Source organism: Rattus rattus, chromosome 2, assembly GCF_011064425.1.
Source record: "Rattus rattus isolate New Zealand chromosome 2, Rrattus_CSIRO_v1, whole genome shotgun sequence".
Classification (NCBI taxonomy): Eukaryota; Metazoa; Chordata; class Mammalia; order Rodentia; family Muridae; genus Rattus; species Rattus rattus.
Genome location: NC_046155.1, coordinates 142,890,207 through 142,917,259, shown reverse-complemented (window position 1 = coordinate 142,917,259; position 27,053 = coordinate 142,890,207). Strand labels below are relative to the sequence as shown.

The following is a 27,053-nucleotide window of genomic DNA, read 5'->3' as shown; positions in this document are numbered from 1 at the left end:
AGACATGCCCAGGGATTGGTCTCCTAGGTAACACTGACAGTAAGTATCAAGTCCCACAACTTCTTTGAAAGACCAGCGTTGTTTTTGAGGGAGATACCACTTCAGGAAATATAAACACAGCTTTTTCTTTTTTTCTTTCCAGGTCTCAGTTCATGCCTGTTCATCACCCAGAATTCATAGCTACTGAAGATTCATGGGAAAGCGGCCTGACTGTCTGGGAGCAAAAATGCATGCTGGGTAAAGAAGTTGCAGATTTGTCTGCGTTGGCCTCCTCAGAGAAAGGGGATCTTGCAGGCGGTGTCCACCTTAGAGGCCAGGTCTCCAAGCTTGGGTAGGTGGATGTGGAGAGACAGCTCTGGCAGTAGATAAGTGGCTGCATGCAGCTTTCTGTTTGCCCTGAGGCTTGCCCATACCTCACTCTTTCAAAAACCCAAGGTTTAAGGGAAGATGAACTTTTCCTGTTTAGTCAGGATACATTAGTTTTTTTTTTTTCAGTATTATCTATTCTTTCCCTAGGCTATGGGAGACACATAGGCCAGCCCTGCAAAATCAGCAGGGTACTGACCAAGTCACAAGGAAGCCTGATGAAAAACCCAAGTGAGCTTCATTTCCTATTCATCCCTTCCTGTTTATGAGGCTGGCCAGCATCTTCTTGACAAATACAATAATTGGGTTTAGGGATCCCTGTGGTGTTTTCGAATTTATTGTCTTGTAGAGTTCAGTGTCCTCCTGTGTGGTAACAAGTGAGAGCCTTAGGCTTCTAGGGCATGGATGGAGGGATGTGTGTGGGAGGCCTAAGAGGATTTCCTGCCCTCTGCTGCTGCCCACAGAGTGTCTGTATTTTACATAGTTTATCTGCTGCACTTCCTTATTTGGGGGTGGGGGGGTTCTCCTTAGGTCAACATGTTTGAAAGCCCATCTCCAAGGAAAGACCATGGCTTGGGAGCTAAAGCCAATAGACCCCATTTAAGACTTGAAGCAGCTGGGTAACTATGATAGGGCTGTGTATGGCTGTGCAGTTATCTCCTGTGACATGACATAATTTCCCTCCATTGCCTTCTGTGGGCTTCTTCAAAGATAATGTGTATGGCCAAGATGCGATGAAACTGCCCAGTGTTGGTGATGTTGTGTTACAGTGTTTGCTGGTCGGTCTTTTCTGAAGACACTGGAAAGGTTGGTGGACTCAGCTTTAGGCCCCAAGTATATTTATCTATACTCATAGAGGTCCAATGCCAAGTCATTACCAAGTCATCCTATTGGTCTCCAAATGCTCGTGGCAGTTATGTGGGGGAATAGTGGCTGGGATCCTTTCATCTTGACCATGTTTCTTTCTAACCTGTTTCCTAATCATTGGCAGCTTCTTCACCATGACTGCTCTCGGTGCTTCTCTTAGTCATAATGGATTTTTGGTTCACAGATCTGTTCTGAAATTTTACAAATCATGCAATCATGTTTGGAGATCTGGCCACAGGGTCACTGGAGGAGAGGGGTGAAGCCAGTCACTCACTGTGTATATAACTCTGTATAACAGAGCAGTGACTGCAATAGGCTCACTCTTGGGGTTAAACACAATCAGGAGATAAGAGGGTAGAGTGGCTTAGTACTTGGCAACACATAGGAAGACACTGAGCGATTCTCAAGCAGCGTCTCAAGTAAACCCAACAAGGGGCTTCACCAACGGAACAGTAGCGCTTTCATCAAGTAAGACTCATCTTACAAGTGTCTCTGGGCTGGAGGTTCTTCAGCAGGCAGGCACTTTGTTATAGGGAGCCTGTCAGAGATGACCACCTAGACATGGCTTATAGCTAATTGTGAGTCTTTATTCTAGCCAGTTGGGACCAAGCAAGCACTTAAGGACACACACACAGCCCTGAGTGTCGAGAACAGGAGGTTTTTGAAGGCAGAAACCAAGTCCTGGTATCTCGCTTAGCAGCTTCAGCATAGAGGGAGAGACTTGGAGTAAGCAAGCAATTTGAAAGAAGCCATAGTAAGCTGCAGCTTCAGAGTTCTGCATGCTCAGGCTAAGGCAAGTTAGCTAGGGTATCCTGACCGCGGGTTCCTAGAGTAGCTCGGAGTAATTTTCCATGGGATTCTCCTTCAAGGAGATCAGATTCTAGTTAAATATGAAATGACCTCAGCAAGAATACAAGATGAAGGAACCTCTGGATTTTCTTGTCCGGTCACAACTTTAGTGTCCTGCTTCCTTAACATCACCTGCTCAAACACAGGCGAACAAGGACCTCTCTGGGCACAGACCATAATAAAATGGTTTTAAGTTTGTTTTTGCTCACCTAACGTGCCATGTGGGAGTATCTGCTTTCTGATAAGTTTCTCTGAAAGGTCTATCTTCAATCAAAGGCAACTTTAGGGGCATGTTTAGTCTTCTGAATGGGCGGCAGCTTTCTGCAAGCATATACGGTTACCCTGAAAGTACCCGTGGGGTCACTAACGAGTCTAGATAGTAGCAGGCATGGAGAGCAGAGACGTGCCTGAGATGTGCAAGAGATGTTTTATTCTGAATCGTCAGCTCTGCTGTACACCAGTTATGTTAAAAATGATACCTAGGATACCTCAGTTATACTTTATACTTTAAAAACAAAAGCCATTTAGATTCCCAACCCAAGTAGGAGTCGTGAGGACAGAATTTGGAAGTGTGAAAGGATTGTTTGTCAGATCGTTAAGTCTAAGAGAATGCAAAATGAAAGTTTGCCATTTTCAAATTTTCAGAATGACCTTCTAACACATAAGGAACTGAGCGTGTGAGCAGAGTAACCAGAAGCTGTCCCATCATGGGCTCTCTTGTTCCCCACACATCCCAAACAGGCTGGTGCTCTGCGTGACTCAGGACCTCCCTTTTCTCTTGCAGATGCTGCGTGCGCTGGATGAAGATCACAGGCTTGTTTGTTTTCGTGGTGCTGTGCTCTGTGAGTACCAACGTCATCCAGAACTGCTATTGGACCAATGTGGGTCCTGGAGGCCTTCCTGGGTGGACGCAGCCCTGTGTGCTTTGGGACGGATGGCAGAAGGACCTGAGGCCTGGTACCTCGTGCTAGCACTGATTGGCTGAGTTTCTGAGGCTGATGGGAAGCCCGCCCCGAGCAGCACTGGATGGGCTTCTGTGTGTAGGCAGGAGTCTGTGTATCTCTGTAACATGAGGTCTGCAAAAAATGACGCATCTCGTTACTTCTCCCTGAATGAGATCTGTGTGGGAGGGTCTGAAATCAGGCACTCTCACGCCGTCAAAGAGAAACAATCACCCTGAGCCTCACACTTTAGTTATGTTTTGGTTACTAATGTTCGCCTGGATTTCTACTCACACAACTGAGTGGTGCTGAAACCTTCACTAAGCAGACACAGAAGGGTTACTGTGATGTCTAGGGTGGAGGTCAGAGTTCATCAGTTTTTTTTTTTTTTTGGGCTCAAAAGACAACTTGAGCTCAATCTTTAGGCATCAGGTTTTGTTTGTTTTGTTTTTTAAACTTGTTGACACATTTGAAAGACTTTGAGAAATTGCTTTGAACTTCCATAGTATGGCTTCTTCTCATTAATGTCTTTAACCACTTTCATTTTAATTAATAATGCTCTTTGCAATTTCCACAAACATGTTACAATGGTCACCGAGGTCCATTTCGCTGTTCTCCTCAATAGGAAAATGATATGTATGCACTTTGATGGTTTAATTTGTGGCTGGGCATTTAGGAACTGTTGAAACACACTTTGGAAGTGCAAATCCTTAAAACTGGAAAACATCAACAATCAAGGTTCATTATAGCTAAGACGGGTGGATGAATAAAAATATTTTAACATCCTAATTCTGTTAGGGCAAGCTGGTGAAATGTGGATGCATAAATCAGACCTCTATCTTTTAGCAGTAGTCATAATTATATAAATCTTATGCTCTTATATTATAAATATATAATTAAATATTGTTAATGGTTACAGATTTTATTCAGCCTGTATCCGGATCAAGGAAATTTCTGGCAGCTGTTGGCCGTGTCACCGCTGGAAAACTACTGTATCCAAAGTACACATGGGATAGCAGTTACCCCTGGCTGAAATTTGCAAGGCAAAGCCATTCAGAAATGATTACACTTGTTAAAGAGGCCCAAACACAGACTGTGAGAGTCAGTATTCCTTCTACAGAAACTGACTCTTCAGGATGTACCTGATGGGCAGGAGTCCAGGCTTCCCAAAGTCTAGTGTCATGATCTAGGGTCATATGATCTGTGCCCAGACCCTCTTTCTTCTAGCATTTTAATATAGATAATCTCTATCGGCATGTCTTCAAGTTGTGGTTTTTATGTCTGACCATATCTTCTGTTCAGCTGCTGCTTTTGTGCCTTCATTTTCTCTTGCCTCAGAGTCTTCTGCTGAAAAACCATCATATAGGAGAGTTGGATACTGAATTCCATGCTGTTTTTAAGGGTAGAGACAGATCATGTCTTCACTTCTGCACTACTTGGAGGGTTGATGTAAACCTAGTCATAAACCAGCTGAGGTAGGGGGTGTTGGAAGCCTGGAGTGAAGGTGTAGTGTCTGACTTGAGTATGGTCGTGTCAAGGACTCTAATGCCTCAGATCATGAGAATTGTGTATGGATATTGACAGTGTGTGCAAAACTAACAACTGTCGATTCATCCTTGCACATACAATCTGAGACTGCTCCCCTACATACATCTCCCACTGAGACTAGCTGACTCCTCCCCGTTGTGCACACTATAAGTGTGTTGAGTTTCTGGGTTGTATAGTTGCTGTTCTCTGTTAGAGTGAGCACAGCCCCCAGCTTTTCTGTATATATGTTTGTCCTTTCTTCATTCCTAATTTGTTCCAGTCAGTTCCAGGACCATGCCATGCAGAAAATGGTCAGTGGAGCCTTGGAATAGGGGCTCCTAACTATCGGGGAACTGCATAGCTAGTCAAGTCCACACTCCTGAGAAAAGCTTGCAAATAAAGGTAAAGAGAGAGAAAGATAAGAAGGGGGCACAATTCCAACGGCTGGGTATAAAACACGGGACAAGTGGAATCTAAGACAGGCAGTTATATATTGGTGCTTCAGGGGAGATTTTGAGAAACTGTGGAAGTAAGATACAATATTGTATCTTCATCAGATTTTAAATAATGTTCAGGAGATGTGCCCTTAGTTTCCTGAGAAATGGACAGTAGGTTTGCCTGCTTGGGAGGAAATGGGATGACTGAGGGATGGGGACACGGCTGAGGGACCCAAGCAAATTCCCATTTTTTTACTTTATTTTTTAGTTTATGGAGTCTTATGCATGATTCCATAGATCAGCAGCTCTTCCCTCACAGGAGGGAAGGCTCTTTAGAATTGATTCCTGGGGAGTCCAGCCTCATGGGACCTGCTGCTATTGCTATGGAGGGGCCAACAATCAATACATTATCCTTAAAAGACTTACTGACAAGTTAACATAGCCATCATAAAGGTCTAGAGAGCTTTGCCCAATAAATAGGAAAAACCTTGTTGCTGAGATTCACCAGGACCTAAAAGAATGGTACCCAGGCTCATTGCTGGGGTGGGCTCCTTACATCTTTGTGTGTGTGTGTGTGTGTGTGTGTGTGTGTGTGTGTGTGTGCATGCCAATGGCATATGCTTTTTGTTACTATGGCTCTGTAGTATAGTTTGAGTTCAGGTTTTGCAATACCCCCAGTAATGCTCTTTCTGCTTATTATAATTTTAGTCACTTGGGATCTTTGTGTTTGATATGAAATATGAGGGTTTTTTTTTTTGTTGTTGTTTCTATTAGTTCTTTGAAGAATGTCATTAGGTTTTGGTGGGGATTGCAGGAATCTGCAGATTGCCTTCTCACATTCACAGTCACTTTTTCACATCCATTTTTCTTCATCTCTAATTTATTTTAACACCTTAAAGTTTTCATGGCAAGGTCTTTTACCTCCTTGGTTAGACTTGTTCCCAGGCATTTCAAAATGTTACTCCAAATGAGGCTTTTGAAAACAGGTTTTTAAAATTCTCTGAAAGTTCTCTCTTAAAAAGGGAAGGAGCTGACGCACGTAGAGAGCTAAATTCCCATATTATAGTAAAGGGTATTATATATACACTTCAGAATATTCGGTCATTTTCCCATCTGTCATCTGTCCAGCTTATTTTCAGTCCTTGTGGAGGTGTCTCTCTCAATGTTCTCGAGGTTCACCACAGGGTTGCTGTGCCATCTGACTAAGCCCTTTCTCTCTTCCTTGTCTTTTCTCCATGATGGAGAGGGGTGCCTGAGTTTCAGTTAGAGAAGCACTTCCCTGTGAGAACACAGTAGAGCTCGGGTTTTGGTAGATTTCCCTCCATCTCACTTTCTTGGACGAAAAAAAAAAATCTAAGACTTTCCCCTGCTTTTGTCTGCCCCTCTCCCCCTTTCTTTCTTTTTAAAACCCCTGGCTTCATCTTTGTTCCCAAGACTTAGATGCTGTGCTCCCTAGCGCTGGGTGACTTTGCGGCAGATGGCTGAAATCCCCTGCAGACCTGTGTAGTTGCTGGGTCCTGTCTTCCGTGAGGCTCATGGAGAGAGGAGGAGAGGCATGAGAAGGCAGTTGATGGTACTTAGTGCTGTGCTGGGATGTCTTGTGAGCACCAACAGTAAAACCCTGGTCACATAGGCATCCTGCATAATTGCAGCAGTTTAGGAGAATAGACATCAACAGGTAAAACCTTTTTACCCTCCCACCATGACTCAACGTAAAGGTCTTCATGGACAGTCATGCTCACTAGTCTCTACCAAGGGGCCCACAGCCTGTCTTGCCTATGATTTTTTTGGCAACATGGATGACAGGGAACTCTTATTTTTTATTCCTGGGTTCTTGTACATTTGGATAAGGGGAGAGATAGAAAGAGATGGGAGAGATTAGGGCAGCCAAGCTAGAGGGCAGGGGTGCTGGTGGCTTTAGGACTGACTGTTCATGGGAACCCGATTCTTGCTTCATATGGGCTCCTTAGTCAAATCCAGTGTTGCCACCGATGTCCTATGGCTCCTGTCTCAAGACACTAGGCTCTAAATGTACAGGGAAGGTTTTTGAAAGCTGCCGTCCTGTAGTCAGCCTCTTGGGCCTTAACTGAGTGAGGAGGTTGGTGCCAACTTAGTTTTGTGTGCTGCAGAGGACATAGTCAGACTTTCTAGAGAAGGCAGTTCTGCTAGAATGGAGGAAGGGGGCTGTAATAGCATATTAATTACTCCCAGCAAAAAAATCACTTCAAGCACCCAGAGATAAAGAAAAAAACCCCTTTAGTGAGTGGTTGACTATAGTCCCTAGCTCAAGGATCCTCTACCCCAAACACAAATCTTTTATAACTTATATGTCGGTTTGAGCGATCCCTTTGTACTCTTACATACGCTTACATGTGTAAGTCGCTTTTAGGTTCCTGTCCCCAAGTTACACTTAAGTCAATTAAACATTTTTTACAGGGACAAAAACCTGTAAGTTCTAGTCATTTCGGACAAATGGGGGATTTGCAGAGCAGAGAGATTGTTGGGCCAGCTGCTAACCAGGGTCATTCAGTCTGCCTGGAGAATTATGTTCTACCTGATAAGGGCCCAGAGCTCAATAAATAGCTGTTAGCCAGGGTCATCTCTGAACTGACAGAAAGCATGCTCCCTGACACTGGTTTGTCATTTTTAATTACTTTCCTCCCTTTAGGTCTGGGATCTTAGCACTTGGGAAGCTGAGGTAGAAGGATCACATCTTCAGGATGGAAATCCGCTGCACGCTGAGACCCTGTCTTAGAACACAGACACAGAGAAACAGGCAGACAAGCTGTGTTGGGCGGAGCTGGGTTCTGACCTTCGAGGGCACTTCTTAGAGAACGAAGCAGCACCTGGCTGGGTGTTCTCCTTTCCTGACCTCTGCTAGCCTTCCTGGTTGGAGCTGAGGCCAGAGACATGGAGATGTGCTGAGATGGGAAAGGCTCTTGGATAAAGAGCCCCTGGCCCTTCGTCGGGGACGAGCAAGGCTGTATCTTCCTTGCGAACATCTGCGTCTCCTTGTAGCAGTCAGGCTGTGTCAGCTCAGTAATTGCAGGGTTTATTTTAGAAACCTGTAATTGCAGGCACCTGAAGTTCTTTGTCCCTGAATTGTTCTCTATGCCCATTATGGGGGAGGATGGCAAGGCTCCCAGGCCATTATTTAAAGGAGCAGAGGCCGGTGACCCTTCACCTACAGGTTACTAGATTTGACACCCCTTCCCCTCCCTGCCCCTCTCCTTCCCTTCCTTCTCAACACCTCACCCTTTCTTTTTCTTCTTCTCCTTTTCCATTCTCTCTTGCAGCCCTCTTCACACCTTGAGCCAAACAGTGAATGTAGAAGAAACGGTGTAGGGAAAACAATTTTCCCCATTGCCTTTTTAGCTCCAAATAGGACCCTGTAAATTAGACTAACAAAACACAGGTAGAACAAATATACACACACATATATGCACACAAATAAACACACGCACACACATATATGTATGCATATAGCTATACATGTACATGTAAAACAAGAATTAATTTAAGGATGGGCTCACATAATCATGAACGCTGAGAAGTCCACTTGCAAGCAGAAGTGGAAATCAAAGGGCCTGAATGTTTGGGGCCTGATGGTGTGTGTTACCGTCTGAGACTGAAGGCCTGAGCCTAGAGTAGGAGGTGAAGAACTGGGTCATGAGTAAGCTGACCAAATCCCCTCTCTGGGAGCATTTTCATCTGGATTCAGTGGGTTGGATGATACTTGCTAACCTGGGGAGAGCACTCAGCTTACTTCTGTCCACCAGCTCAAATGTGAATTTTTTTTTTTCAGAAACACCCTCCCAAGTGTATACTGTAACTATAATTAAGCAAATACCTGGACGTCTTGTAACCCAGGAAAATTAACCCTCAAAGTAAGTATTGCAAAAGAAGAAAGACTCCTTAGGTGGTGTCAGGAGGAGGACAGCTTGCAGGCTAAGGACTAAAGTGAAGGCCCAGTCCAAGAAGAGGGTCAAAGCTTGACTAAGTTTGACTGCGCCTAGTGTCTGACAGCTCCATAGCAAAGTGAAAGGTAGGCCTTTGCCACCTACTATAGGTGTCAGTAAAGGCCTCCCTTTGACTCTGTCCCCTGCCCTGCAGCAGAACATCCCAAAGTATCTTCTCACGTCCTCCTCTCCGCTACAAGTTTGGATCTTGGCACTGGGACAGCCAGCAGCTGAGTGGAGGAGGAAGACCCTCTCCTCAGAGGAACACTTGGAGATGAGGAGGTACAGGCCAGCAGGACGTCTGAGGATGAGTTTTAGACCTAGGGGGATGCTGAGTTAGGTCTTGGATGACAGGTAAAGCATAAATTTAGACAAATGGGCAAGGCAGGAGGAATGTGGCTGATGGGTTAGAAGCCAGAGGCATCTCGTTATGTTCTTGTTTGTCTGGGACTCTGGTCTAGATCGGAAGACTCCAAGGACGACTCTGTGAACAAATGTTTATCTGGTAACCGTGTACTGTTTAGTTCTATCTAAGGATCTGAGAATCCATTGTTGTCCAGAAAAGTTAGAGAAAGAAAAGAAAAGAAAAGAAAAAAGGAACAGGCAATACATTTGCTTGAAGAGCTACATCTGGTAGGGAAGAAATCTAAGGTAAGTTTCAACCACTGTGAATACGTGTGCAGGCAGCACAGAGTACAGCAGGACACCGGGTGGAGTGGTAGGACTCGGGTAAGGACCCAGGCCTTTGGATGTGTTTCAGAGAGAGCAAAGTGTATAGTGAAGTTCTACAGAATAGAGTACGTGCTCCTGTGCAGAACAAGACATGGATGTATTAGGATTACACTGTGTCTGGAAGCCTTGGGTTAAAGATAATTGTGGGATAGGGCTCAACCTCAAGGCTCTCTGTTGGCCCAATGTGAACACCCGGCCACGATGCAGAACTTCGGGTTGGGCTTGGCGCCCTGGTTATGCACTGGGAAAAGGAAAGGTGGTTACATCTATAGGGCTTTTGCTCCTTGAAATGTTGACTTGAATGGTTGTCAGGGTGTTTTAATTTACCCAGTCACCTTCCTACTCCTGCTTTTTAGATCCCTACAAAGACTCACAAGCTTGTTTGGGAGGTTGTGGAATCTTTAGGAGGTGTGGCCTACTGTAGGAAGAGGTTCAGTGGAGTGGGCCTTGTGGGTTCCCGGTCTCTCTTTCAGAATACTCTGGCCTCTCAGAATACTCCCACTACAATGGAGACCCCTGGTGTCTTGCCTTCCCCACCATGAAAGGCTAGATTTTTCTCAAACTGATAGCCAGAATTGCCACTGTCAAATATTTGTTCATAGGTAGGAGAAGAATAATGACTACACCGAGGACAAAGGCTTTGTTTTACTCTGGAGTTGATAAATACCCGAATATTGGAGCGGGACGCCTACTGCAATTCTGAGATTGCCCACTAGGTGGCACTGTTCTACTTGTTGCTGTCTTCATGACAATACAATCTTTTCCCTGTTAATTTATTTCTTCTGAGTTCTCTTCAGAGAAGGACCAGGACATGAAAAGTTTCAGGTTGGAAAAGCAACACGGTCTCACAGTGTTTTTTCTTTGTAAATTCTGTTCCATGTGTGACTTTCATTCTCCATTTGTCCCTTCTATACCCAAGTATCAAGCAGTGTAGAACTGCCGTAACACAGATCACAAGGTTTACCAAACATTTCCTTTACTAAGGTTCTTTGTACAATTTTTAAAAGCAATATATTTTGAAGACAAAAAAAAAAACAATAAAAAGAAAACGAGTCATTTCCTAACTGGCTTCCCCCAACATTCAAAAGAAAACTCTCAGGAACTCTATCCCCAGTAAACCAAATGCATTTCTAGGGCAGAACAAAGGAACTGGCCACCGGAACATCCCGAAACCAGCAAGCTCTTTCTGAAGTCTTTTGAGATCTGGGCCAAAGTGCCTAGACTAGCTGTCCTGCGCAATCTACATACTCCATGATACCAGCATCTGCAGCAGAGCTGGGAGGTTCTGAGAGTTAAGATACAGCTGAGGAGTGTGGGCCCCCATGTTTGTCAAACACACAGGCAGAGATGTAGGAGCTGAGGGGAAGGACCCTGTGCGGCGCCCACTGTCATGGGAGGAACTGTGAAGTGGGAGGGGTCTCTTTTCCTGTTAGGCCCTGCTTGACCTGGGGTTGACCTTCAACATTCATTGCTGTGGACACCGCTTGTTTTTTTTTTTTTTTTTTTTTTTTTTTGCCAGTTTCAAGAATGCTTTGATTTCCATAGTGATTTCTCACCCCCTTATAACCAGGGCTTTGATACCCTATAACTTGGATGTAGGTATGGGTTAGTTCATTCACGAGGGCACCTGGATGGGAATTTTATGCTGGCTGTAAATGGTGCACTCAGGAAGACGGTACTGAGTACTGGGTAGATATCATCCGGAACTCAAGCAACAGGCACTCAACGTGATGGAGCAGCACAGAACCAACTGTCCGTGTAGTAGTAAGGGGCTGGAGTGATAGGTGGGCCGAGTACAGGGATTGGATCAAAGGGCTGGATGTACACTTCTCTGTGAGCTTTCCTAGCGGGGTGTGTGTCTCGGGGTGTGTGCGTGTGCATGTGTGCGTGTGCGTGTGCGTGTGTGTGTGTGTGTGCGTGTGCGTGTGCGTGTGTGTGTGTGTGTGTGTGTGTGCGTGTGCGTGTGCGTGTGTGTGTGTGATTGGGGAGTGGTAGGTGTTCCTTCTTTGTTCTGTGCTTCACCTTGACGCACCTTCAGCTGTGACCCTCAGTGGCCGCCCGGACTCCATCATGCTTCAGCTGGACCTGGCAGGGGCCTTAATGGCTGGCGGACCAAGTGGTTCGGGGAAAGAAGAACATGTCATGGTGGTGGTGACTCAGACAGACGCCGTGGGCAACAGACGGCGGCGACCACAGCAGGTTATCCCTCCCGCGTTATTTGAAAATTAATATTGCAAAAAATCTCATTGCATCCTATTGTAAGTTGCGTTTCCTACTGAATGGATTGGATGGAAGTCAAAAGGCAGTAACCGCATTATTACTGAAGTCATTGATGCTTATCGTTTGCTTTGTCATTGAAATCCTTTATCCATGCCATTACGGTCAAGCTTGCAAGCTCTTCAGGTAATAATGAAAGAAAAAAGGACTACTGGCTTCTTCAGGGAAGCATTCTGGACTTCAGCGGGTTTTGTTGTAAAATGCGAGTCAGTCAGAGACTCACTCAACCCCAGGGCACAGGAGGATCCCACAGCTGTGTTGTGTTGGTGGTGTCTGCTCGGCACCTAGGTTCCTGAGCTCGGTGTCTGTAGACCCTGTGCAGAGCCCCACCTTCAGCTCCCATTCTGCAAATGCACCTAGTGCAGGAGGAAAGCCAGCAGTAATCAGAGCCTGGGCTTCAAAGCCTTGATGCCATGATGTCCATGGAGCCTCACCTGTCCCTAGGTGATGTCCGTGGCTCCACTGGACACCCACTCCTGCATGGAAGGTATGTCCTGCCGCGCTCAGGCGGTTTCCCTAATGTAACCAACCATTAGAAGGAAACTCTGTTTGAAGAAGGCTATACCCCTTACATTTTCCTGATCTGCAGATCATGATCTATGGAGCAGGTCTAATTATAATCAGTGACAGTGATTGTCAATAGCTGATATAAAACAACATGCTAGACTATAGAATGATCTTAAGACAGAAACTCAGACTGTTGCAGTGAAAAAGGGAGGCATAATGTGTCTGCCCTGTGCCCGTTGATTCTTGTGCAGAAGGTCATGGGATATATCCTAATGCCTCCTAACATCATTTACAATCAGAAAAATTTAATTGGCATAATGTGTATATTTACTTACACGGTAGAACGTGACAGTTTGACACCAGCCCATCATGTATAATAGTCAAATCAGAGTAATTGCCATTGTTAGTAAAGGACAGCGACAGTGAGAAACCTCAAAGTGTTTTTCTCTGCACAGGCCTGTTTGAGAGCCCTGAGTCCAGTTCTTTCCATCTGTGGGGAGACTCCTGCCCTCCCACTGGAGGTTTTCTCTCTGGTCCTCCACACTGCTGGCTGGTTTATCTGCAGCAACTGCTGTTCCAGCCCAGCTGTGTGGGAGGAAGCCCTGTGACACTGCACGACGGGGTTTCCTGGGGCAGGTTTCTGCCTCCTGGCTGTAAGCAGGAAGCAATTCTAAGGAAGCATTCCTTTTCTTTTTTTTTTTTTTTTTTTGGAAATTGCCTCAGAGAACTAAAAAAACCCAGGCCTAAAATGACTCCAATAACTTGTGTTTTATTTTACTCATAAATCAGTTGGCCTTCCTCACCCACAGGGTTCTACACTCAAGGATTAGAAAAAATATCCTTAGAGAATATTTGTAAACAATGAATCTGTACTGAATATGTCCCTATGTTACCTGGTGGCTATTCCCAGACACTTACTGTCATTTTACATTTTGGCTCCTACAGGTCACTCACAATTGGACTGTCCCTTTAAATCCAAGAAGCGAGCACGTGGTGGTGAGCAGAACCTTTGAGATAGTGAGCAGGTGGGTTTTTGCGTTTTGGGATAATTTTTCTGGGTATGGCTTACTATCTTCAGTCTGGCTTCTTCTGGTCTATCAGGCTAGCCAAGACGGTGATTTATAAGGAATAACGGTTTATTTATCTACTGTTCTGGAGGCAAGAAGTCTGAAAGCACAGGGCCAACAACATCTTGACACTGAGGCCTTTTGTTGCATCCAACAGCAAGACCGGGCAAGTCCGAGCAAGCCTGCGAGCCCAGAGCACTCTTCTTCCACAGCCAGAGCTATCACATGAGCACTCATTCTTAGGAGCTCATGAAACCCTACATACTTACCCCACACCCTCTCCAAATACTCTCAACATGTAAATTTGCAGATTAAGTTTCCAGCATAGGACATTTTGAATGACACAATCAAACCATATCACTTGCTTAAAGAAGTTTAGCCTACAGGACACCAAACATGAGCGTGCATATAATACATGCTTATAATGCTTTATAAGAACTGAACAAGGTACTCACACATTCATTGTAGATGGCAGGTTCAAATCTCTGCAGGACACGTTGAAACTTGGTCATGACATAAGAGGATTGACTTCAGTACTCTGGAGCACAGGGATATTATACAAATGCTATGTCAGTTTATATAAAAGACTTGAGTATCCTGGTTTTGGTATCTTCGGAGGTCTTGGATTCAATATCTTGTACACTCTGGGGGAATTTTAGGCTTCTTTTGCCTTTTATATATCTAAAAGTTCTCTGATTTCGACCTCAACTCCTGGTTCCTCACAGCCAGTTAGGTGCATACCCTTGAGGGCTGAAGCATCACACATACTTACTTATACAGAACTCAAGAGGCTAGGAGTCTGACATCTAGCTGATGACAGGGTTAGCTTCTTGGAACACAGATGCTATTTTCTTTTGTTTTCTCTGTCTGTCTGTGTCCGGGTCTCTTCTGAAGGACATATGTCCCACTGAATTAGGCCTGCCTGAATGATTTTACTTCATCATTGTGACTTCCTTACGAACCATCTGTAAATAATCAGAATCTGACCTCTTCAGAGTAAGCTGTTCAGCCTATGAACGTGGGGCAGGAATGGCTACTACTAGGCTCACCAGAGTGATTACTGAGCGACTTTTGGAAAAGTGCTCCTTCTTTTCTGCGCGTTGTACTTGATTATCCTCAGGCCTGCTACTTTAGGCTCTGTTCAACACTATTGGGGACCACGGTTTAAGTAGCTGGTGATGCTCTGTATTAGCAGCTGGGGCACTCCTGTGCTGATGAGGATGAAGAAAACAGGGGGCTAACCCTGTTGCCATTGTGTAGGCTAATTATTGGACTGGCACCTGTGAAAGGCTGAAGAGCCTGTGTTGAGTGGCCTAGAAAGACTTATGTCCTCTGTCACAGGTCGGTACTCAGGGCTTTTCTGGCTGTGAGGTTACGCATTGGGCTTAATGACTTGCCAGAAAGGACACCGAGGAAGTATACTAATTATTCCCTTTGTGTCCCTGACCAACCCCAAGGTCTTTGATTTATTTTGCAGGGAGGCTGTTTCTATCAGCATCCAGGCCTCTCTCCAACAGACTCGCCTTGTTCCTCTCTTGCTGGCCCATCAGTTCCTTGGGGCAAGTGTTGAAGCACAAGTGGCGAGCGCGGTGGCCATCCTCACAGGGGTTTATACTCTGATCATATTTGAGGTAACTACCATGCCTGTCTTCTATGGTCTACTACTGTTCATGGTTGGGACAGTTTTTGGATGCTTTGATAGACTTAGTTTTATTTAGTCAAATTGAGAGGTGTAATTCCTAAGGATTCTAGGTAGGAAAAGCCACTGCCCCCAAAGAGTTGCTGAATCATGGGTACTGACAAAAACAAGAGGGGTTGTGAGAGGACAAGAAAAGCTTGATGAAATGTATATAAGCTGTCATTTATATTTTGTAATTGAATTTTTATCTTATTAACTTGAATATTTTTATTTACACATTATTATTCCCTTCCCGGTTTCTCTGGGCCAACATCCCCTAACCTCCCTTACATGGGTTTCCCTCCGATCCTTCCCCCATCACCACCCTCCCCCAACAATCACGTTACTGGGGTTCAGTCTTGGCAGGAACAAGGGCTTCCCCTTCCACTGGTGCTCTTATTAGGCTATTCATTGCTACCTATGTGGTTGGAGCCACAGTCCATGTATAGTCTTTGGGTAGTGGCTTAGTCCCTGGAAGCTTTTAATGTTTGTTTTGAGTACTTACATACTTGAGATATAAAGGCTTTGTTGGTGGCATTTTACCAATATTTTCTTCTAGGGTGGTTTATAATGTTTGTGGGTCTTACAGATCGTGACTTTAATGTTACATCTAAGAAATTATTGCTCATCTGTAGTTCCTTAAAATATTTAAAGTTTTAGCTTTGAGCTGGTTCTTGAATCTGGGTGAGTTGTAGATGCCCATTTTCAGAACCATGGATGCTAGGGTCAGCAGTGTTTATTGAGAAAGCTTTCTCTCCTTTTCTGAACTGCTTTTGTTCCTGTATAATTTTTTAAAAAGTGATTGCAGGGGCTGAAGAGATGGTTCAGTGGCTAAGAGCATTTATTGTTGCTGCAGAAGACCTGGGTTTAACTCCCAAAATTCACATGGAGGCTCACAACTGTCCATAACTCCAGTTTCAAGGGATCTGATCTCCCCTCCCCCTTTTTTGTTTCCATGGGCACCAGGCATGTACATGATACACAGACATACATGCAAGTAAAACATCCATATATATATATATATATATATGATAAATAAATCTAAAAAAATGTAAAAAAGCAACTGGAGGTTTTGAGGGGCATATTTCTGGATTCTCTGCCTCAGCACATTAGTTATGTGCCTATCCATCCCCTCCCACACTGTCTTGATGATGGCAGCTCTATTCTGTCTTCTCACTGGAGAGAACATCTCTCACTTGCTGTACCTCCCCAAAGTTGTTCAGTACAGTGGCCATTCTTGTTTCATAGATACTTTATATGCTCTTACAGTCCGTGAACATAGTGTATCTCTTGAATTATTTTAAAGAATCATTGTACAGACCCTATGACCTAGTGGGTTAGTTTTGTGTACTGTCCTTTTCCTGATCTCATGGGAGTATTTTTTTTTAAATAGTATTCTTGAGGTTTTGACGATAGACCACCACAGCATATGTAGTGGGGGTGTTTTTATTTGAGAGCTTCCTCCCAGCTGCCTGGGGATGCCAGTCTTTTCCTGGTTCCCTTCTGAACAAAATGTAGAACTCTTGGCTCCTTCTCTAGCACTGTGTCTGCTGAACGTTGCCATTCTCCCTATCGTGATGATAATGGACTGAGCCTCTGAACCTATACCCTAGCTCCAATGAAATGTTGTCCCTTCTAAGAGTTGCCTTGGTCATGGTGTTTCTTCATAGCAATAGAAACCCTAACTAAGACAGGTGGTGAGAGTGGGCATCTTTGCTGTGCTCTCAGATCACACAGTAGGACTTCCAGCTTCCACCATTAGAAGGGCATCACCTGTTATTCTGGAGATGCTGCTTCTGAGACTTGGGGAAATCTCTTTCCTTTCCAGTTGTATTGAGGATTTCTCCCATAAAAGGGTGCTGAGTTTTGAATGTGCTTTTCTGTGCCAGCCACTGCGATCATTTGATTTGTTTGCATCGGGTGACCACTACGCTAGATTTATTTATGTTAGAACATCTACTGGGGGTGTACTTATATCTGTGTATTAAATGTTTTCCTAAGTGACCGTACTCCTATCTTCTTATGCTTTCTTTAGCTCCATCCTACAGATTTTGATCTTTGTATTTCAGTTTCATTCATCTTTTCTTTAAAAATTCTCAACATATTACTTACTTGGTTATTATTTTTTTGTTATTTTTTGAGGGGATGGAGTATTGATATATTGGCCAGGGTGGTCTCAAACTCTTGGGCTCGGGTGATCGTCTGGTCTCAGCCTTCTTGAGTAGCTGGGGCTAGAGATGTGTGCTACCATGCCTGGCTTAGATATACACTGTTAAATTTGCAAACTTCGACACTCTTTCTGTTTTCTTTGAGTTATATAATTAGAATTTGATTCCTGTACGGCCAGAGAAACTTACTGTATATTCGATGCAAGTTTATTAATTTTTTATGATCCTAGGTTTTTAGTCTGACTTGATTTATATTTCTAGAACAAAAGAAAAATTTCTATTTTATGACACTAGTGTAACTTGCAAATAAAAATTATATGGGTAACAACTTGTGAAATCCAAACCCTTCCCTTGATTGGTTTGTCCCTAGGTTAAGAAGGAAAAGAAATTTGGAGAAGCGATAGAGCAGTTATGTTTTGGTTTGTGCTTCTATACCTTTTGTATGCCCAGAATTCTATAGAGTTCCTCTGCTGGCACAAGTTCCCATGGGCAGGGCATGTGTCCAGAAGTGAGGTCAACACTGTAGTTTTCCTGGGTTGCTCTAGGACTTAACATGTGGGGACTCAGAAGATTCCCCACATCCGGGTCCCAGTTCTTTTCCTGGAACTAGAGGTCTCTAGGCTCTGTAGACAGGCACCTTCAGCCTACATAGCTGCTGTCTGATGTCACTGTCCTAAGGAAGTAAGTCCTGGCATGAGCCAACTAATCCATGTACTCATTCTCCTTATCTCTTGTTGTCACTGCTTCCTGGACAACTGTCTCTGCTCTCTGTAGCTGTGAACTCTTTCCTGGTCTTGCCTCATCTGTTCTGTGTAGGAGCCCCCTTATCATGCCTGTTCGTCAGTGTTGAGGCCAGTGCCTTGAACAGAACCTGGCGTAAAGATAGCTCAATAAACAATGCGTGTCCCTAAGGTACCTGCAGATGTCTGCGACAAGCACTGAGTTCTGAGCCCAGTTAGCCTGACCCCTGAGCACTTCCCACACTATTTTTTTTTTTTTTGACTGTGCCACTGACTGACATGTAATTGAGGAGGAGACAAAGGCTCAGGCAGGGCTCCCATAGGTCTTTAATATCAGGGCAGGATGAAACCACTTTAGGACATCCCTTGGATTATTTATAGCTCTGACCCACTAGTGGAGATAGGACTCATTGGCAGTTCTTCAGTGCTATATTCTTTATCCTTGTAACATTGTCCTCACCGAAAGCAAGGAAGAGCAAAGTTGGAGCAGTCCTTCTGACTCTCGTACTTTGATCTCTAACTGGGCCTTGGCCTTGGAGAATTCCTCAGCACAGCATACCAGAATTTCTGCTACAGCTAAGGTTTGCAGACTGAATAAAATCATATTTTAAAAAAGTCTTAGACAGTCTTAATGAAAAAAAGAATTCACAGCATAAAGGAGGTAATATGTTTCCCAGACATCCGCCTTGGGTTCCTTTTGGCTAGGAACACAAAGGCTCTTTCCTTTATCCCTTATCAAACAGAGGCAGACTTAGGCAGCCTCTGTGTGAGGCCTGGCTTCGCTCCTCGGGTCTTTTTGTATTTGGCTTATGCATTTATGTAGCATTTGGCTTAAAAGCTAGTTATGATCTTGTGCACCAGCCTAGTGACCCATGTCTTCCTAACTTTATTCCACCTGTGCTGTAACCAATCTCCAGACAGCCTGGCCTGTATATCTGTACTTCAGCCCAGCTCCCTAGATCTGTCTGCCTGACCTATGTCTCCTGGACTCTCCACAATCCTCAGATTTAGCTCAAGTCCCACATCTAGTATCCTGGCCTAGTCTGGGGAGCCCTGTGTATGCTGTCCTCAACCTGAGGCACACAGCAGTCTGATATCCTGTATACCATACCAATCCATGTGCCCTCTTGACCTTATCGTAGCCCACCATACCTAACCTCCAGGCCTGTCCCAGTCCACAAATCCTCTGTATCAGCCCAACTGATTCACTTGATCCTTCTTTACCTACAATTGCTTTAATGCCCATACCTTCTCCAGGCTTATAAGTATGGTCCTGGCTCAAATGGGTAAGGTCTACCTATGCTCTACCCATCCTTCAGATTTGGGTTGGGTGGCATATTCTTGGTGCCAGTTTTTTTGTGTTCACACTAGACTTACAACCAAGAAAATAAGACCAAATGCTCAGGTCTCATTGCGAACCCACAAACATCATGGAAGGCTAAGATAATAAGCATGTCCCTTGCAAAATCTACCAATCTTGTAGAAATGTTTTCCTGTGAGAATTACCTAGTTGAGCCCCCAAGATCAGGAATGTAAAAGGAAAACCATAAACATAATCAAAGAATTAAGAAGTTCAAAGATGACACAAAGAAACAGATGGACAAAGTTAAGGAGAATAAATGCCTGAGCGATGCCCAAGAAACACAAATCTAGGTTAAAGGAAATGACAAACCAACCCAGGATTTAAAAACTGAATTCGATAAGGATGTAGAAACACGGGAGAAATCTCAAGATGAAATGAAGATGGGATTGAAAAGCTCGACAACCCAATTAAAAAAACTCAGGGTAAGCCTTACAAGTAGAATGGATGGAGAAGAAGACAAGAATATCAGAACTCAAAGATAAAGTAAAGGAATTAGACCATTCGAGCAAAGAAAATGAAAAAAAAAAAAGACAGAGAAAAGGCTATTCAGCAACTATGGGACACTGTGAAAAGACCAAATCTTCAAATTATAGAAGAATCCAAGGTCACTGATCAAAGAAAAAAATTTCCCAAACCAAAGAAAGCAATACACACACAGATACAAGAAGCACACAAAACACCAGACAGACAAGATTAAAAACAAACAAACAAACAAACCTCCATTGCATATTATAGCGAAAGCACTAAATATACAGGATAAAGCAAGAGTATTGAAAGCTCTAATAGGAAAAGCCACACACATCACATACAAGGCAAATCTGCCAGAGCAACAACGTTTTTCTCAATAAAAACCTTAAAATTAGACAAGCCAGGAACAATGCACTCCAAGTTCTAAAAGATCACAAGTGCCAACCTAGACTACCAGGACCAGCAAAATGTTTGCCATAGCTGAAATAAAAAATAGGAGAAATAAAAAGTTTCCATGACAAACAGGCTAAAAGAAATCATGTTCACCAAGCTAGTGCTACAGAGAATACAGGGGATTGGGGAGAGATCATCCACTATGATCCAGGTTGATTTTAACCCGGAGATACAAGGCTGGTCCAATTATATGAGCCAACAAAAAGTGTAATAAATCATACAGATGGACTTAATGACAAAAATTTTACAATCATCTCAATAGAAACAGAAAGGCCTCGGACAAAATCTGACTTGGCTACGTGAAAAAGTTCCTAGACACAGTAGGACTAAGGGGATATACCTCAACATAATGAAGACTATGCTATATATTATAAACTCACATGATCATAATGGAGAAAATCCTGAAGCAACATTAAAATCAGAAATGACAAAGGCTATCCACTGTCTCTATTCCTTTTCAGTATAGTACTTGAACATAATCTGGAATAATAAGCCAGTACAAGAAAAAAATTGAAGGAGTACAAAATATAAAAAAGTCAAATTACTCCTAATTGTATATGGTATGATATTACCTAGAAGATTCTAAAAATGGTACCAGACTTCTAGAAATGCTGAACAATTTTATCAAAGTGGTAGAATACAAAATCAATAGTCTTTGTATACATTACAACAGACATTCTGAGAAATGATTATGGACATACTAAAATGTACAGTAGCCTCAAAGAAAAGAAGACAGCTAGGAATAAACCTAAGACCTATACAATGAAAAGTTTAAATCTCTGAAGATAGAGGTTGAGGAAGTGTCTAGCATTTTGAAAGACCTCTTGTGCACATTGACTGATAACAATTTACAGATTCAGTGCAATTTCAATAAAAAAATCCTCATGACATTATTCACAGAAATAGAAAAAAAGATTCTAAAGTTTATATGGAATCACAAAAGACCATAGATAGCAAAAGCAATCCTGAGCAAAAAGAACAATGTTTGAGAAATTATTGTTCTAGATTTCAAGGAAAAAAGTACAGTGCAGTATTGGCATGGAAACGGACATGTAGACCAATGGGACAAGATAGAAGAACAAAAAAAAATGGGCATGCATAAGTACAGCCATCTAATATTTAACAAAGATGCCAAAGACATACATTGAAGAAAGACAGCATCCTCAGTAAATACTGCTGGAAAACTGGAAGTCCATACCCATATACAAAGTCAGCTTCAAATGGGTCAAAAACTGTAGTGTGACTCCCACAATGCCAAAACTGCTAAAAGAAAACATAAGTAGTACTCTACAAGATATGGACATAGAAAAGGACTTTCTGACTAGGACCCAGTTTGTCTGAACCATTGTTCATATCAACAGTGAACAAACAGGATCTCATAAAACTAAAAAGGTTTTATACAACAAAGAAAACCACTGATCAGGTAAAGAAGAAGCCCTGAGAAAAATCTTTGCCAGGTATATATTTAGTAGGGAATTAATATCCAGAGTATATAAAGAATAAAAAAACCCCAAAAGTCAACAAAACAAATAACCTAAAGTAAAAACGGGCTTGTCTCTGAACAGAATTTCCCCCCAAAAAGGAATAAAAGTGGCTAAGATATATCTCAAAAAGTATCAACATTCTTAATAATTAGGGAAATGAAAACTAAAACTACTTTGAAATTTCCTCTTGTAGTCACAGTGGTCAACACAAAGAAAATAACTGACAAATGCCAGTGATGCTATAGAGAAAGGCAACTCCCATTAACTGTCAGTGGGATTGCAAACTGGTGTAGCCACATGAATATCAGTGTGGAAAATCTCAAAAAATGAAAAAAAATTTCAACTCAGTTATAGCACCCGATGGCATATTTTCAGAGGACTCACATCCTAGTTCGTAAACACTTGCTTACCTATGTTCATTGCATCCTATTAGCAATAGCCAGGGAGTGAATGACCTTACATGTTCTTCAACTGATGAATGAGTAACGCAGACTTAGATCTCCAAATACGTGTGGCTTTCATTCCTTATCAAAGACGCTTCCTTTTGAGACATATGGAGATCATTACAGACAGCCTAGTCAGCTGTAAAGAAAAATGAAATCATGAAATTCGCTCATAAATGAAAGTAACTAGAAAATAATTTTAGTAAGATGACCAGACCCTGAGATTTAAGTGCCACATGTTCTCTAGTTTGTGGTTCCTAGCTCCAGGTCTTTAGAAACTAGGAATGTTAACTAGGATGGTGGAGTGGGCTCTAGAGAGAGGACTAGCAGGAGTCAAATGATACAAAGAGGGGATGGGGGAGAGGCTTTAGCTCCCTCAGCTCTGAGATGTTTAAAAAGTCCACAAGGAATCTTGCTATTTTATACTTACCCCAAATTACACATGAGATATATAATACATGCCTATAATAAATACTAAATAAAAAAGAAATATACACATGGCATATATACATATGGACATATACATATGCATATGTTAAATGAAGTTAGGCTATTTGAGGTAACAATGCTTTCCCCAAGAACCATACACTATTCTATGAAATCTCTATACCAGTCGTGGTCAGGGGAAGCAATCTAGGCTATTACATTTGCTCTTGTTTTTGTCCCCAAAGTTGAAGTTCAGAACTCAGAGGAATTGAGCTGGGTCTGAGCTGAGAGCTTCTTCCCTGAGAATTAGCTTTCATAGAACTGGAAGGTGCTAGGGAAGCTACCAAGGGAGTAAAGCAATCAATAGCCCTAAACAGCTATAATGTGTGTGAATCACAGAAATGACCAATATGCAATATATTCTTAAAGGTATAATAGCACTTTCAGTCTTGGAAGTGGTCTACACTCATCTAATTGGACTCATGGCATGATTGACAGGAGGGAAATCATACCTCATACTTTAAATGTGGCAAGCGAGGCCATGGTCTTTAAAGGAGAACCTACTGATATCACTGCCTTAAAACAGAATGATTCCTAAATGCTTTTTGAAATCGATCCTTACATGTACAAATAAGTGTGGCTTTCATTCCTTATCACAGAAGCGTCTTTTTGTAACATATGGAAGCCATTACCAGAAAGCCAGAGCTGCTCAAAATGCAGACTAAATCTAACCATGAAGTGCCCATTCCCAAGCAATGCATACACCTTCAACACATCTCCTATACTTAAGGGTCAGGGAAAAAATATCACAGAATAAGGGGTAGAAAAGTTATAAGAGCCAGGGTCCAGAACACCTGTTGAAAAATTGCGCCTTGGAGATATGACAGGATATCCACACCAATGAAATCTCCACAATATGGCTGCTTATACAAGGCTTGAATAACGACAACACCAGTTGATAGCCTGTGTGGATGGGGAAGTCTCAAGCTGCTCCTGAGGAAGAGCTGAAAGTAAGTAATGACCACAGAGAGAGGTAGGATTGGTCTTCCCTGGGATTAGTCTCTTAATGGGTTATTCAATACCAAATGGTCACCCCTAAAACATATACACACAAGCAACACTAAATAGAGTCGGAAGATTGTAGTGTGTGTGTGTGTGTGTGTGTGTGTAGTAGGGGACATGGAAGAGGTTTGAGGGAAGAGGGGACTCCTCTAATTATATTTTAATTAAAATATATTTGAAAATCTCTTATGAAGTTAACTCCTTAAGAGAGGAGTCCTTTCATTTTCCAGGAGTCTCTGCTTTATAGAGGGAAGCATCTTTGGAGAAAGAGGGAGGAGGCCACATATCAAACTGCAATGTCCACAGCACAGTGCTGGTCCTAGCAGCAACTCGGAGACCTGCTGTCTATGTTCTCTTTCTGTAATAGTTTGCAGAGCAGAAACTCAATTACCCCTGTGGCTGGTGGCTGTTCCCCTAACCAGGTTACTTCTGTTTGTCTTTTACTGTTGTTTCATTCAATAAGTTTTCTCCTATGTCCAAAGTTCTTTCCTTTTCTTCTTTGAATAATATTTTAAATTTCATGAAAACTGATGAATTTGCTTACACAGGTGATATTAGTGAAGTTGGCTCTCCTGTCTAGAGCGTCTCAGGTCAGTTGGGGCTTTTAGGTCATTAACCCTTTGGTCCTGATAGTGTTAGGACCTTCCCAAAGTCAGGAACTTTTGTTCCTGAACATGAGAGAGTGAGGTGACTTGAGTGTGTAGAGGGACAAAGGAAACCAATGCACAAAGAAACACGATGTGGCTTGGAGAAAAAGATAACAATGTGGATTTTGAGCAAAGGCAACAGTGCAGAAGGGCAAGCACCATTATTCATACAATTTGAGAAGCTGGGCCTCATCATCCTTACTTCCATAGATGAGGAATTATACCCCCAAGAAGCCCATCATTTGTGCAAAGTCCTTAGGCCAGTAATGGCAGAGCAAGGGCTCCATCTTTAATGGATGGTTTTGAAGTCCATGCTTCTTCCCAGCTATAGTGCTTCCCACAGTGCACAAAACAGGAGACTGATGTCTATCCAGAGCCCCTAACATGGGTCTTCTTCATGTTGCATTGCTGGACTAATGAACACCTATCATCAAGATGTCTACATATGTAAAATGTACAAATGACCTGAATGGGCTCAGTCAGTCTTTGAAGATATGAGTATGGAGCAATGGTTTGGAGGGGTGATGTGAGAACTAGACTCACAGTGATGGCCTTGCAATAAGGAAAGCAGTCTGAGTGTAAGACTAGTGGGCAAGACCATGGAAATGCATGAGGCTTGATTATGTGCGTCTGTAAGCATATGGGTTGGTATGAACATGTGGGGGATGGTGTGACTGTGTGTGGATGTCAGTTAAGATAAGTGAGTGAATTTATTATATCGTGTGTGTGTGTGTGTGTGTGTGTGTGTGTGTGTGTGTGTGTGTGTACTTCAGGGTGCCTCCTTTTGTTCCTGTTCCTGGTGCAATCTTTGTGACTGGTCTAACCTTTCACCTGTATTCTGAGTTCATGTGTTTGTTTCTCTAAGGACTGAGTGTTTTTAGAAGTAGGGGCAGGTGTTGTCAGCACAGCGAGGACCTCACCTCCTTCCTTACTAGGATCCAGGCTTGAATCTCCTCATTCAACCTCTTCCAGGAGACAGTTCTCAGGGTCATGTGTCAGGATTCATGATGCAGCCATGCAGCCCAGGCAGAGGTACTATTTCATGTGGCTCAGTCTCACAACATGGGATATGAAGGCTGGCTAGCTCCCTTCTCCCATATGTGGCATCTAGATACATAGAAAGAACACGGCTACCCACCATCCCTCTCCCTGGAGTGCCTTCACAAGTGGGGAGGGGACAGATGGCAGAGTATGGCTCCTGAGACCCTCCTGATATTATGATCTTAATCTAATTTGTGAAAGTCTTATGATGCCAGTTTGCCTTAAATATATATTTAGAACTTAAGATGACTGGGCAATCTTCCTTGGGCTATTTTAATAAATGGATCTATGAAGAGAGGGATATTATATATATATAATGAGGCAGGGGATAGTCTCTCTGTCCTTGGTCATGTGCTTGTCTCTAGGTCATGGGGTGATGGCTACTGGCTAGTCACCAGTGTGGAGCCACTGGTCTACATGTATGTGGAAAGGAAAGGAAGATCTTAAAGACATTCACCAACTATGAAGTCCCATGTTCTTTTTGTTTTGGAGCTGGGGACCGAACCCAGGGCCTTGGGCTTGCTAGGCAAGCGCTCTGCCACTGAGCTAAATCCCCAACCCCAAGTCCCATGTTCTTAAAACACTGTCAGGATTATAAGTGGTTCATCTCTGTCTGAATTCAGGGAGTGTAGTGCTTTATATATGAGATACAATATTCAGCACTCAGGATTATTATTGCACACCAAATCTCATTTTCCAGCTGTTTCTTGCTGCCAGGACAAATTCTGAGATCCTGACTTGTGGTTATCTCACTTTACTCATCTGCAAAACACAGTCTCTTCTCAGTTTATTGTGAAAGGGAAGGTCATGCTGTGTGTGTTATGCAGATGGACTACCTTGGTGATAAATCCTGATTTTATGTATAATGGGTGTGCTACCCAGCCTGGCCTTTAGGAGGGGGAGTGGATAATGACTACAAGACTACACCAGGTCGAAGACTAAGGCTTGTGCTGTCTTTGCTTTTGTTGATATGATAAATGTTTGCACTGTTTCACAAGCTGAGCCCCCTCTGTCACTCCTAACTCCCACTGTCTCCTAGTAACAAAGATTTTCTGGGAACTTTGCAACTGGTAAGCCAGGTCAATGGGAAGGTGTTATGGCCTGAGATACACAGTGAGCAACACACTTCTCCTTTCATTTTGACAGAAATGGTCCCTGACAGGAAGACAGGACTCACTGTCTCCCCCATCTCCACTGCTGTCCTCCCCCTGCCTTCAAACGTCCTCATTTGTGGCCCTGTGACTGTAGGACTCACACCTTTTCACTGTACAGGTGAAGCTGTCTATGCTCTGGCCACAGGAAAGGGCCATTCTTTTTTGGGGGTGTGTGTGGCTTGACGAAGCCCTCTTGGGTTCTGCCTTCTGTGTTTTCTACTTAATCCTGGATTAGTTTCAGGCTATGTAACTTTGTGTATTTTAAGGATATAGTTGCATGAAAAACCAGGATTCGGTGATATCTACACCTTCTTAGTATTTTTGGAGGAGCAAATAGCTTTTATGATTCTGCAAAGCTAGACTCATAGCCATATGCTCTCTGATTCAGTTCCATACC

At 43.1% G+C, this 27,053-nt stretch overlaps 1 protein-coding gene across 2 annotated transcripts in view; it reads left to right on the top strand.

Annotated features, from left to right (window-relative positions):
- The window catches only part of Oca2 (OCA2 melanosomal transmembrane protein), a 292,950-nt gene that overhangs the window by 43,790 nt on the left and 222,107 nt on the right, over positions 1-27,053 (top strand). For both annotated transcript variants that reach the window (XM_032896002.1, XM_032896003.1), the window contains 6 exons: positions 143-331; positions 2,867-2,924; positions 3,943-4,015; positions 11,717-11,877; positions 13,408-13,487; positions 15,007-15,160. In XM_032896002.1, the coding sequence (XP_032751893.1) occupies positions 143-331; positions 2,867-2,924; positions 3,943-4,015; positions 11,717-11,877; positions 13,408-13,487; positions 15,007-15,160 (715 nt within the window). The remainder of the gene's footprint in view (positions 1-142; positions 332-2,866; positions 2,925-3,942; positions 4,016-11,716; positions 11,878-13,407; positions 13,488-15,006; positions 15,161-27,053) is intronic.